Below are 14,455 nucleotides of genomic sequence, written 5' to 3'. Positions count from 1 at the left end.
GTGAGCAGGGATCGATCCAGGGGGGGGGCGAATGGGGGGATGCATCCCCCCCCACCGGCCATGCATCACTGAATAAAGAGGCAATTTCAACATTGAAATATCAGTATGTCGTGTCAAGTCTTTGGTTGAATCAGCGATTCAGACCCCCCACCGATAATTCCTGGATCCACCCCTGTATGTGGGAGACCTTCCTGTGCCCTACGCCATGCAGGGATAGTGCCTGGCCCTACCTGACCCCCCCTCCCCCCTGCACGCCATTTTCTCGGCAACTTACCTGCTAGCAGTGACCTGGCCAGTAAAGACATGTCGCACCACGGTCTCTCCAATGACGAAATTCAAGGCGAAAGTGATTCACGAGGTGGAGGACAAAGAAAGAAACAAGCCAGAGGAAGAAACAAGCAGAAGTGATGAGGCAGTAACATCGCAAAGGAAGATGCCATATGTTGATGTGTTTGGTGAGTGAACAAAGCTTATTGCCTGTATTATTGTGTGAAAACTAATATACTCTTGTACTACATATAAATTCGTACCAAATAAATAAATATTTTCATATAATGAGTGGTTTGGAATAGGTATCCCTCCCAAGAAAACGTCTTCTCTGGAGCCTGGCCTGAGAGAACAGTGTACCAAGGTAAGGGTACTGTTACCTGTATTGGTATTTCTAAACTCAACTGAGCACTTTCTCTCTGAATGTTCGATGTTTCCCATAAAAAGAGGAGGTTTTAGCCCAAAAAAAAAAACTTCGAAAATCTGCCGGGATTGGGGGAGGTCACTGGGGGAAAATTTGCCGGGATGCAGCGAGTTAAGTATCATGTCACACATCAATAATTTGTGCTGCTGTACACACTCCTCGCTTCCTATAACTTTAACATCCCTCACTAACCTCTTATCAGCCCTCCTGACTAGAAAATAATCTATCTGACTGCTATTTCCTCCAGACTCGTATGTAATCAACCTACTCTCTCTTTTCGTAAAATGTGTGTTGCATTGCATTTTTCATGCCCACCACCATTATATAATGTTACTCTCTTGTTATAGTTCAGGATTGTAAATGGATATGGAAATTTTAGACCAGTTTAGAGGAAAAACAGTATATATGGTTTCAAAACAAGATTGATGTTAACTTTTTATGAAGCATCTTTCATGCTTTAGCTATAGAAACTATTGAAGAAAAAGATAAATCGTACATTTAGAGAAACTAGAAAAGGGGATATTTGGAGATTATTCTTGATTAGTTGACCAGAAAATGTTTTTACTTAGCTAACCTGCCTAGCGTTAGATACTGAAATATCGAGTAGTTCGTAAAGTGTACATATTTAAAGTGTACTTTATATTACCAGTTAGTTTGACGTTTTCTTTGCATGTAAAGGGAACTCCAAGCAGTGGGTGTGAGTCGGCCAGTGCCTCCCTCTCTTGCTCCGTCAGTGAGGCCAGCCGGTGGTCCACCTCCCTGGCCTCCTCCAGAGCGGCGGCAAAACGTTCATCCACAAGGGCGTTGAGTGTGGCATTGACGGTCTGTATGCGGAGTATGTACGCACGCACTACGGACTCGGCACTCCTCTGTCAGATACCAAAATGTGCATGCATACAAGTTGCTAAGATTTTGCTGTTAGCTACTTCAATACCGGGGCTAACCTACAGTACTCCCAGAGTCAGAAGACAATAAAGGAAATTTAGGGGACTGCTGCACCTCTTGATAATCATGAGACTTTCCCTTAACAGTTAGGAAAAAATATATATGTTACTGTGACAGGCTTAATTGTTTATGGCAGTGAAACTTGTGCACTAAAGGAGAAGGACGTGCTTATACGAAGATAGGGACGGCCAGATGGAAATATAGTTTCCCTGAGTGAGGGATGCAAATGCTAGAATTAAGAAGGAGCAGCTGAGAGATTGGCTGAAAACTGGGGGAATGGTGATCCGATGTGTTGGAAGAGATCGAGGTGACTTTAGGTAGTGGGGTGTTCGTAGGGAACCTCAACTTCAGTAGGAAGAGTACAACTTCTATTGTTTCACTTGCCCAGGTTGCCAGGCCGGGTATATTGCTAGTGCAATCCGTGCTTTCAAAGTTAGGACAGACGAGCATATGGACCAGTCGAGCAGGACAGGCCGACGACTCAGGTTCCCTCGTCACTCAGCAGTAAGAGACCATTGTGAATCTTGTGATATCATACTTAGAAAAGAGTATTTTAAAATACTATTTTTACATCAAATAGTAACATAAGATTGTCTGAATCACTGTATAATGAGATCCATAACCCATCTCTAAACTATGGTATGATTGCAGTGCCTCTATATGTTGCCTAAATTTACTTTTGCACGGGTCCCCTACCCCCCCTAATCAAAAGCATTTTAGTTTTTTTTTTTTTTATAACCCTTCACCTGACAAAAGTCAGAGGAGGGTACTCTTATCACTGGGATCAACTGATGTCTGTTCGTAGGGTTGCGCGGCAGGGCAGCTGGCCAGGTGTAGATTTCATTTCCCGGCCAGAACCCAGAAAGTATTCACTATAGAGCCATGAAATGTCTCATAGTTATTTGTATTATAGTGAACTGGTGTCTTTTGACAAGTAGAATGCAGTAACTTAAGTATTTTTTTTTTAATGAAAAAGTAAAAAAAAAAAATCATTTCCGGACTAGGACTCAGAAACTAATTCAGGTACAGGCTTCAAACTCTCCATGAATATGTTGTAATATGTCACCTGGTGCCTTTTGGTACTTAGAATACCATGAAATTATATGATGTTAAGAAATTCCAAAAATACTAAAAACTTAGTATTTTAATGCACTTTTCTGTTAAAATTTTGCAACTATTACACCAAGGAGGCAGAAATTGTACAGTGTATGATAAATGATTGTTTGAATATCTAATTTTGCATGAAGCTTCATGACTGTACCTATTATGAAATCACAGAATATGGCTACATAAATTAAAAAAGCACGAGTCATAATTTCATCAACTCTGCTCATAAGTTAATTATTATCATGGATAAACTACTGAAAATTTTAAGTTTTCATGTCTGTGTTATAAAGAAGAAGGGGGGGGGGGCCGTTATGCGCTTGATTAGGTGTGCAGAGAGGTGGAGGGATATGTGCTTGGTTAGATGGAGGGTTGCAACAGCGTAGCATTGCCTGTGTTTTACTTTCACATTATTTGTAAAATGTGTTTTAGTCTTTATTCTTACTGTTTAATATTATTCTTTTTAGATTACTGATGACATTATAAATATTGAAACGTCTGAAATAAAGATGTTGTTCGTTCCTACGCTCGTTGTCCTCTTCCTACTCGAGATCGAGGTGGTTTGAGCGTGTGGAGGAAAGGCAGACTGAAATTTGAATGAACAGATCTATATGTTTGACTATGGACGGTAGAGCACCAAGAGTTAGACCTATAAATACTTGGGATGGGATCCTACAACAGTGGTTTCCAACCTTTTCTAATTCTCGCCCCCCCCCTCACTGAATGACACCTTTCCTTGCGCCCCCCTTCCTCAAATACTGTATTTTACTGGCATAGTTGGTACATGTCAGTAAATATCATAGATTCTTAATCTTTGAAATTGTTTAGATATTCAGATAACTAGATTTCTTATTCATATCTTAAATATTTTCTCCATATTTAGAAATGACTAAATTCCATCATAATTCATGGTTTTCAAATATAGTTACCCTCTTTATCAAGCCTTCACCCCCCCCCCAGGCAGCCCTTCGTGGGGGGCGCGCCCCACAGGCTGGAAACCACTGTCCTACAATATGCCATCACAGTTATGGGATTGAACGGAGATGCTGCCAGAGATCCCATGGCTTGGACAACCATCATCGGGTGCATAGGGCTGGGACATGCAAGTATGTACAAATCGTTCCTGACGAAATGGAAATTATTAAACGGTTGTGGAAAGCTTAACAAAAAAAGCATCATCGTACTGAAAAGACTAACACTGAAAACAGCAACCTTTTATGAAGAGGATCTCTCAAAGCTACAATAATCGATTAACCCCCTCCCCCCCAAAAAAAAAAAATCAATCCAAGGGCCGAAACTTTGATTTTGCTATGTGACCTTGACCATTAACAGGATGTTGTCAAATCGAATTCTCTCCTCTGTGGCTGATCTTCAAACATTCCATTACGTTGGATTCAGGTCGAATCAGTATTATTTGAATTATAGGATCGAACCTTTAACCATGCCCTGTGACCTTGATCATTGACTAGATATTCTCAAAACTAAGTCACTCCATCCTTGCCTGACTTACAAGTGTTCCTCTATTTTGGTTTAAATCAGATCAAAACTTAGTTGACCTTACCACGCAACTCTGACATTTTTTTTTTTTTACCTGTTATTCTTACAGTGAAATCACTTGCTTACCCTCAACTCTCCCACCAAATTTAGAATAAAGCAGACTAACACTGTTTGAGCTATTCTGTACACAGACTAAAACACACACACACACACACACACACACACACACACACACTTACTTTCCGCCAATGGATAATTAAAAATGAATTATACTTAGGTGGCTAAGAAGAAACATTAACACAGAGAAACCCAACCAGCGGGCCGGATATGGCATATCATGATATCCTGTCCGACACCCTCCGCAATTCAAGTAAACTGTTTCATGTGCAATGTTTTTATTGTTACCTTATATCTATCACTAAAATGGTTAATTGTATGAATGTGACTGTGGTAAGTAATTTACTGAATACTGTAATTAATTTTTAAAATACCAATGAAGAAACTTAGGGCTGCTTCATGATGGATGCAGGGGTTGCTCAAGTCCCAACCACCATCAGGTACCGGTAGGGGTAAAATTAATACTTAATGATATTGTAATAAACTGTTAGATCTGTAAGTGACTCAAGTCCCTAGTATGGGATGAAGTATGCTAAATGACAGGAGAAAGATGGTTGACGAATATTACCCGCGATGGTATAATCATGTGATGATAGATGACTGTGATGCCAGTTATGAAATCTACGTACTCCCACATACTTATCTCTATACTGACTCATTTCATGTCCACCTCAGCCACGAAGATGATCAATGAATAAATGTCAGGTAATTACATCTTCTCCTTTTTTTCAGATTCACTTGGGTTTTAGAGTACCTGTGAACTGGTACCTGTGAAATTGTAGCATCACTTCTGATTGCTATTAATCTTGTTGTGTGGTCTGAGGTTCATGCCTGTGTTAGGGACGTTTGAAGAGTTCATAGCTTCTTTTGCAGCAAAGGAAGTTGGCCATTGCAGAAGGATATTGGTTTATGAATCTTTCCTAAATTATGGACACCATGGGCGTCCGCAGGATTTCTTGTAGGGGGGGTAAAATAAATTATACATATATGTGCGTTATAATATATCAAAATACGCACTTCAAATAGGCATAGGCATACTGTATACTTACATAAGTTCCATGACTTACATCAAATGCACAGTGACAAAAATGCATGAATCGACTCAAATCACTCAGGCATCCTTGAACAAGAACTGAAGCGGTCGAATTCCAAGGGGGGGGAGGGAGAACTGCCCTCCCTTGCCCCCCCCCCTCCGGACGCCCATGATAGACACTGACAATACATGCAAGGGCAGATGCAAACAGTAACAAACTGAATGAGGTGGAAGAACTAAGCCCACATTGAGAAAAGTAGTTTATTGGAGAGAGAATAATATCGATCCAGCCTGAAGGGGGTCCAAGTTGGTACACAATATTGTATCTTCCCAGTAAACAACCTTTTCCACATATGGGTCTAAATCTCCTTTTTGACCCAGTCGCGGTACTATGATATGAAAACACGAACCTCGCTAATCTCCATGGTCAGGATGTTAAGAAACGCATATTCCTTGCGAGTTTACTTCAGTTCATGGTTCGTTTTTTGTCATGCCATTCATGCACACTGTGTCGAGAGTAAACCACCACAAGCAACAGACAAGGGAAGAATGAAGTGTAATATGCAGAATAAATTTGCTAAGGAAGACGTGACTGATAGTTTTCTAAAGCAACGAGTATGTGGACCAAACTGCGTAAAGTGGTCTGACCTTGCCGCGTCGGATCCATTCAGCTAGAGTGGTGGCAGACTGGACCAAGGCGAGGTCTTCAATGGGTGGCAACGGAGGATATTTCCCACCAAACAATTTGTGGTAAGCGCAAAAAATGCATCTCCATATCACCGTCACAACCCACCTCGCCCAGAAGAGAATGTGCCTGCAATAACAAGAACAGTGACAGGAGAAGAATCGGACTGATGATCGTTGTTTTATATATATATATATATATATATATATATATATATATATATATATACAGTATATATATTCACTGAGTACGTTTAGTATAACGCTTACACCCGTCGTTGAGAAACACACTGTGCACAAAAGATGAACATTCATAGCTCCTTTTTAACCAAATCATTAAATACCGTATATTAACTACGACCTTTGATCAAGTAGATTACTGTATTTATTGATGCATTATTTTCATGTTCAGCACGTATAGCAGATTGTGTCTAAAATACCTACCATATTTTTTTAATAGGAACACATCTGCAGCATGATCAGCACGGATTATTGACGAGATTTTATAAAGTTTACAGTCTGCCTTAATTATTAAAACACATCTATCACCCTTATCCCCATATCCCATTTCCCACTATTCCACGGAGTTGGATGATTCTAGAACTAGTTTTTAACTATAGGGGCGCGTAAGCACAGTTGGGGGGTGGGAAGGAACCAGAGGAAAAGCACTACATGGCTAGAACAAGTATAAGCAATGTATAACATAAAGTGATTTACATTCATTCCCAGCTCTGTCTGCATTTACCTTCGAAATATGTTTGTGTTTGTGCTCGTATGGTAAGTAGGTTTATCTCCTTGTCTCTACGTCGCCTGGCCACATCTCTCTCTCTCTCTCTCTCTCTCTCTCTCTCTCTCTCTCTCTCTCTCCTCGTTCTGTCAGTCTCCAGTGAAAAAAAAAAAAAATCCCAAGAAGTTTCATACCGAAAGTTAAGCTACATAAAAGGTTTTAAGGTTTTATCAAAAAGATGCCCTGTTATCAGACCTGATTTCCTTTTCTCACTCACTACACAAGTGAGGCTCTCCGTTTGTCTTTTTGGGTGGTTTTTCAACCTGTGGGGAATGAGCAGTTTCCAAGGGGGGTGGGAGGACCCAGAGGAAAAACAGAGTAGTCTGAACAAGAAGGTGTGTGTGTGTGTGTGTGTGTGTGTGTGTGTGGAGATGAACCATCGATTTATATTCAGTAACGATATTCTGTGTCTTCTCCAGCCTTCAATGCATATTTTTCTTTGTACCACTGTAGTAAGTTGGTTTCTTTCTTTCTCTTTCTGTTGCATGGTCACCTTCCTGATTTCTTTTTCTTTAATCAAGCCGTTTCGAGAGAAAGTTAAAGATATCAAAGAGTTTTACATTCTAAGATGGACCGCACCACAATCATTAAAGTTGGAGCATCAAAAAGTTGGTCTTCATTCCTGGTCTATACATACACGTGCCCTGTCATTTCCACTATGTATTTAACATTTTACTACAAGTGTCAGTCGCTCGCTGTATCCACAGGTAACAGTTTCCAGCTTCTTCGTATTCACATACTTTTTTATTTACTGACTGATGAACCTGACACTAATACCTATCGGCACGTCTGAAACCTGAAAGTATTCAAATTCGTTTGTTTTTTGCTATATGAAAAATAAAAAGCGATAACAAACCTTCATATGTTGATTTGGTGCTTGTGAATATGAGATGCTGTTTTACGACCATCTTGTGTTGTGATGTTTATAGTAACGAACAAACGTCAGTTGATGTGAAATCCAGGGCTTTGTGAAGCTGCTTTATGACAATGTGGTGTTTATGAACATGAGGTGATGCTTCATTACCATTTGATAATAATTATGACTAGGTCCTTGTTTCCATATTTATGACCATCAGCGTGCGGTGGCGTTTTTGACTATGTGGTGAAGGTAATGACCATATGGAAGTGTCATTATCATGACGTAGTGTTCATGACCAATGGTAGTATTAATAAGTGTCTGGTGATATTTCTGCCCATTGGGAGGTGTTTATGATCTCTGTTTTGTCAGTATTATGTTAATATGTTTTTTTACTATGGTCCAATGATGTACATAAACAAGTATCTCTGTGATGACACTTTTCTTGCGTTTGTTGCTCTCAGGACAAAATACGAGGAAAATGATGAATATTGTGGTGACCAGAATAGTTCTCTCAACATGCAGCCTCGCATTCAAGATCAGCAGCAAAGCATCAAGATTAAACAGTTTAATGTGTGATGTACTGCTGAGTTGTGTAAGTGTCCTTGTTTTGATTACAAATTAATTAAACTGAAAACATTATTATTGTCCTTGTTGAATGAAGTTGATGAAGGAGACGGGCGCCATCAGGTGTTGGCGCCAATTCTGGCAGCGTCAGTCCCAGGTTATATAAACGCCCTTCAACTGTCCCCTATCCCACAAAATGGGAGACAGTGGCATGTAAGAGAGGGGCAATTTCAGCCTGTATTCACGTGGGTCAAAACTCATTTGAAATAGCGGCATCAGTAATAACAGCAATCCAGGAAGAAGTTTTTTGAGTCTGATGGCCGGAAGCGGGGCAGATGAGGTGTGAATATTTGGACCATGGCTTTGGGTAGCGGGGCCCAAAAAAGGGTAGGAATTGTTGGTCTCTATATTTTAGTTTTCGAAGTGCAAAAGCTTCAGGTGTCAGTCATCAGCTACGTCTGCAAGTGACAATTTCATATTTCTCGCGCTCACTCATTTCTTTCATCAACTGAGAAGTGTTTCATCATAAAAAACAATAGTATGTAATAAATAAGCATGTAATAAGCGTTCAAACTGAAAGTGTGGAATGTGTTCGAGCATGCGAGCGAGCAAGTTAGGCAGTGCTGAACATTGTCTCATGTGGCCCATCATTTTTCTCTGATTTCCCGACCTGAAAACACTAAAAAATACTTATTTGGTTACATCAAAAATATTCCCTCACACTTCCCGAAACCAATACTGCTCTTGTACTAACTTTAGGTCCCGGGCTTGGGAGCTAGCACGTTAATAATGACGTTGTTTTTTGTTCACTCACAAAAATTACTTACACTAAATCTCTCGGAGCGCTTCGATTCGAGTCAGAAATCGGAAATTTAGAGTTTCTTTCGTCAATCAGGGTATTGTACTAGTCTGACACTGATTCAGTCAAATATTTCCCCCAAAAGCCAAACAGAAGGTATCATTTGTTTTGAAAAGGCAAAACCTGGTTGCTCTCAGCAATCATTTGAAAATACTGGTGCGCTGCTCACGCAACCTTAGACCGTTACTTCTTGCGCAGCCTGCTGTTACGCTATGCTGCCTTATAAAAAATCGTTTTCTCGATTTACGGAAAAACTATTGAGAATTACGGGTTGTCTATGAAATGATAATAATTGAGTTTTTTTATGCGATATCCAAATTGGTGTCTATCTTTCTTGTAACTTTAAAATTGGCTGAGATATCCAAAAACGTTCGCTACTGTACTACAAAGTTTTCCTCCAGACCCCTGCCCCCACTTCTTGCTGATGCGATAAATCGCTCTCAGTCAACAAGAGTTCCACCTGGGCCACATACTCGCGAGATATGGCTAACTAGGCAACAGCGCGTGTGTGTGTGTTCGTGTGTACATGCCCGATAATTTTTCGAATCACCATGGTTCATCCTCTGTGCCACATTATATTAGTATGTGGTCATTGTATTATGCTGTGATATTGGCTAATAAATATTGTATGATTGTTTGGGATAATGAGCTGTGCACTATGCCATTTATAAAGTCTGAGTTATATAAAATAATTCTTCTCCTGTAGCGTGAACCACAATACAGGATGAGTTGTGGTTCAGAGACAGTGAGCAAGTTCACCCACAAATGGCGCGATGTAGGGGGAAGGGGAAAGTATGGGAGTGAGCGGGAGCTTGGCAGGTGAAGGGAAGGGGGATGAAGTGGGGTCACGTCGTTTACTCCAACAGTATACATTCTTTGCAATTACAGTATATTTATAAGGCGTCAATGATATCCTGTATCCTAAATAATAATAAACTTATTTGCTTTCAATTATATATTATTATAGACAACTGATTACACACTTTAAATTACACCAAAACTTAGGATACCCCGTCTCTCGTTAACGGACAACATTCAATATGCTCCACCACCTCAGCAGTCTTTCTTCTCTAGTGATCCCAATTCTACCCAGTCCTACATTTGTGACTTAATACTAGCTGGAATTGATTTATATATACCAAGTCAACAGTTCACTAAAAGATCGAACTCTCCAAAATGGTTTGATGGCAACTGTGCTAGAGCAACAGCCCAAAAGTCATTAGCATATAACTTTTACTTGAAATAAAAAACATCTGAATGACTCTCTCAATTTAAAATTGCTAGAAATCATGCAAGAGCTGTATTAAATCTAGCTAATTCAAACTTTTTTCAAAAGCAAGCATCAAAACTACTTAACAACCCTAATGACAATAGAATATTCTGGTCAACTCATAATTCTTTCAATAATAACTTTAACAAGTCGTATTCCATTCCCCCACTAAAATCTTCAGATGGGAACATTACAAATGACCCGTGTGGGAAAGCCACGTACAGTACATTTGCCAGAAACTCTACCATAGACGATACCAGCCAGAATGTCCCAGTACTAGAACTTGACTCTCCCGAAATTACCCCACTTAATATACAGACAAGATATGTAAAATCCATCCTAGACAATTTACCTACCAGCAAAGGTCCAGGCCCAGATGGAATTCCGCCATTTGTTTTGAAAAAGTGTTCCCCTGAACTTGCCGCTGTTCTAGCTAAATTACTCAAACTATGCATACGTACTACTTTATTCCCAAATTCATGGTAAGAAGCCAGTATCCACCCCATTCCGAAGAAAGGAAGTTCCTCTGACCCCTCTGATAACAGACCAATTACTGTCACATCTTCTCTTGGTAAGGTATTTGAAACTTGAATTAATAAGCACATTGTTAAACATCTTGAATCCAACAACTTAATTAGTGATAGACAATATGGTTTTCGCCACGAAAGATCCACCATTGACATACTCAATCTCCTAACTCATACCATCCATCAGTCAATTGATTTTTTTTTTTTTATATGAGGAAGAAGGAACAAAAGGCCTAGCCCTCATGAACGCTCTTTCCAAGAAAAAAAACAAAAACAATACAAAGGAGAGCCAAATTCAAGATCCAATAATTTCGAGATGCCTGGACACACTGCGTTTGAAAGACTGGAGATCACAGGAAGTGGGAAATACAGACAGAAGGAGACAGTTCCAGAGTTGACCTGTTGCATAAATGAAAGACTGGGGGTAACGGTTAACTCTTGCATTAGAGATTTGGACAGAAAAGGGATGAGAGTTTGTTGCTAGACAGGTGCTACGCGCCAGTCGTAGAGGTGGAGGGATGCAAGCAGACAGTTCAGAGGATCAGTGACCATTGAAGTAGCGATAGAAAAGAGATAAAGAGGCAACAGTGCAACGAAGAAACAGAGGTTGAAGGTAGCCAGTAAGAGGAGGAGAATTGATGAGATGAATAGCCTTTGACTCCACCCTGTTGAGAAGAGCTGTATGTGGGGAACCTCCCCACACATGAGAATTGTATTCTAAACAGGGGCGAATAAAACCTGTGTATAAAGACAACAACTGTGCAGGGGTAAAGAAGGCACGGAGTCGGCTTAGGACACCTAATCTCTTGGAAGCAGATTTTACAAGAGATGCAATATGATCTTTCCAAGATAAGTCCCGAGTGAATGAAACCCCAAGCATGTTCGAGGATGATGCAGGATTGAACTGGATATTATTAAACATTAGTGGGTACTCATGTGGAAGATTTTGATGGGTTGATAGGTGTAAAAACTGAGTCTTTGATGTATTAAAAACAACATGATTATTTTTACCCCAGTCAGAGGTGCGAGCCAAGTCAGACATTAGGTGTGCCATAGCCTCATCCCTTGTTTGTTGAAGTAACTGCTGAGATGGACGTTGAGGGAACCGAATGGAAAGGTATAGGGTGGAATCATCAGCATACGAGTGGATAGGATTAGATGTACAGCTTGGAAGATCACTGATGAATAAAAGAGAGTTGGTGATAGGACAGAACTCTGAGGAACACCATTGTTGATAGATCTAGAAGAAGAACGATGGCCGTCTACAACAGCAGCTACAGAACGACCAGAAAGGAAGCTAGAGATAGAAGGATAGAAACCGTGAAAGGGCAGTTTGGAAATTAAAGATTTATGCCAAACTCGATTGAAAGCCTTTGAGATGTCAAGCGCAATGGCAAAGCTTTTGCCGAAGTCCCGAAAGGAGGATGACAAGGAGTCTGAAAGGTAGGTGAGAAGATCGCCAGTGGAGCGTCCCTGACGGAACCCATACTGACGATCAGAAAGAAGGTTGTGATAGGAAAGAAGCTTTAAAATTTTTCTGTTAAGAATCGACTCTACATGAAGAAACTCATGCAGTAGCTCTTGATATTTCTAAACCTTTCGACAGAGTATAGCACCGTTCCTTGCTGTCCAAACTCCCTTGCTATGGACTAACGTCTTTTGTTCCTTTGATTACTTCATATCTTAGTGACAGGAAAATAAGAGTAAAAGTAGATGATGTATATTCCAATTTTCACTCAATTAACGCCAGTTTGCCGCAGGGGTCAGTTCTGGCGCCAACCCTATTCCTGGTTCATATTAATGATCTCTTATCTGTCACATACAATCCCATCCACTCATACGCAGATGACTCAACACTACATAGTTCATTCACACTCAGACACCCATTTACAAAGTCTAAAATCTCTACCTCTCAACTCAGTACAGCCATCTCCATAAGTCAAGACCTATCTACGATCAGTGAATGGGGACAAAACAACCTTGTCTCATTTAATGCTAGTAAAACTATATATATACAATTTACTAATAGACAGATGTTGCCAGATTCGTACATTGCCTTCAGTGCTACTAATATTCCCATCTCCAAAAATATTGAAATTCTTGGCGTCTCACTTAACAATGCCCTCAGCTGGACCTCTCATGTTAGATCACTTGCTAAAACCGCCTAAAAAAAAATTGGATTATTGTACAGAGTCCGTAACTTCTTCACTGATGAGCAGTTAGCTATAATTTATAAGAGCCATATGCGCTCTCACCTTGAATATTGCTCACCCTTGTGGAATGGATGTGGAGAGGTTACATTAAAGACAAATTCAGAACAAAGCTGTTAGAATTATTAGCAACCCTGCCATTACAAATAAATTACCTTCCCTGCAAGTAAGAGGGAATGTTGCCTCCCTTGCATTATTTTACAGATATTTTTATGGCAAATGCTCGGACGAAGTTGCGTCCATGGTGCCACCTCTGCATGCCTTCCCCCGTGCTACACGGGCACCTGGTAGAGCTCATGACTGGAATGTCACTCAGCCATATTGCAGAACTTCTGCCTATCAGAATTCTCTCATTCTTCGAACTGCATCTCTCTGGAACTCGCTTCCCCAGAGTTGTTTCCGCAGCTATTCAAGTCTAACTGCTACAGATATTTTATGAACAGAGAACACCAGTAATCTGGTGTATGGATTATTTTTTATTATTTGTTTTTCCTTCTTCCGTTCTGTTATTTAAAAAAAAAAAAAATACATGGGGCAAATACTGAAATTAACGAAAGACTTTGATAGTGAAATAAAAAGACGCATTACATTTGGATGGAAAACGTTTGGTAAACATAGAGACATTATAAAAAGCAGAAACGAAAAGTATAGAAGAAATGTATAATTCTGGCTATGATGTACCGTTGTGAGACCTGGATACTACGAACATTGATGGAAATTAAATTAATTCGCTCTCAGAGAGCAATGGAAAAGTCAAAGTTGTGAATAGTTTTAAGAAAAAGGAAAATATCAACTTGGGTGGGAGAGCAGACTGAAGTCAAAGACATTAAAGAAATTATAAAAGAACAGAAATGGAGGTGGGTAGGCCATGTAGCAAGAATAACGGATAACTGATGGAGCAAGAAGCTGACTGACTGGACACCAAGAAATTGTAGGCAAAGCAGAAAAAGGGCAGACAGGAAGTGGAGAGATGAGATAGACAAATCTGCTGGGAAATCGATGCATTGTCTCAGTCGAGGAATTCGTGAAAACTGGGGGAGGCCATCGTTCAGCAACGGACTAGTAATGGCTGCTGCAGCTGCTGCCATTACTCTCTCTCTCTCTCTCTCTCTCTCTCTCTATATATATATATATATATATATATATATATATATATATATATATATATATACTAGAAAAAATGTGTATTGTTGTGATTAACAAATGAAAGGACATTATAAGAGAGTATATATGGATCAGGTGGCTCAAGGATTTTGTGGGTAAGATTGAAAGTTAGACTACAAATGTGGGCGACTGCGTGCGCGTATG

The 14,455-nt window shown here is 40.0% G+C and overlaps 1 protein-coding gene across 1 annotated transcript in view; it reads right to left on the bottom strand.

Annotated features, from left to right (window-relative positions):
* The window catches only part of LOC145401201 (fatty-acid amide hydrolase 2-A-like), a 78,025-nt gene that overhangs the window by 48,628 nt on the left and 14,942 nt on the right, over positions 1 to 14,455 (bottom strand). The window contains exons 3-4 of the mRNA XM_080273505.1: positions 6,036 to 6,201; positions 1,338 to 1,560 (exon numbers count right to left, since the gene is read on the bottom strand). Coding sequence (XP_080129631.1) covers positions 1,338 to 1,560; positions 6,036 to 6,201 — 389 coding nt within the window. The remainder of the gene's footprint in view (positions 1 to 1,337; positions 1,561 to 6,035; positions 6,202 to 14,455) is intronic.

This window comes from Coenobita brevimanus, chromosome 55 (genome assembly GCF_032717465.1).
Source record: "Coenobita brevimanus isolate Jiangsu-jjx chromosome 55, ASM3271746v2, whole genome shotgun sequence".
Classification (NCBI taxonomy): Eukaryota; Metazoa; Arthropoda; class Malacostraca; order Decapoda; family Coenobitidae; genus Coenobita; species Coenobita brevimanus.
Note: the sequence above shows the minus strand (reverse complement) of the source record. Positions and strands in the feature narration are given on the sequence as shown.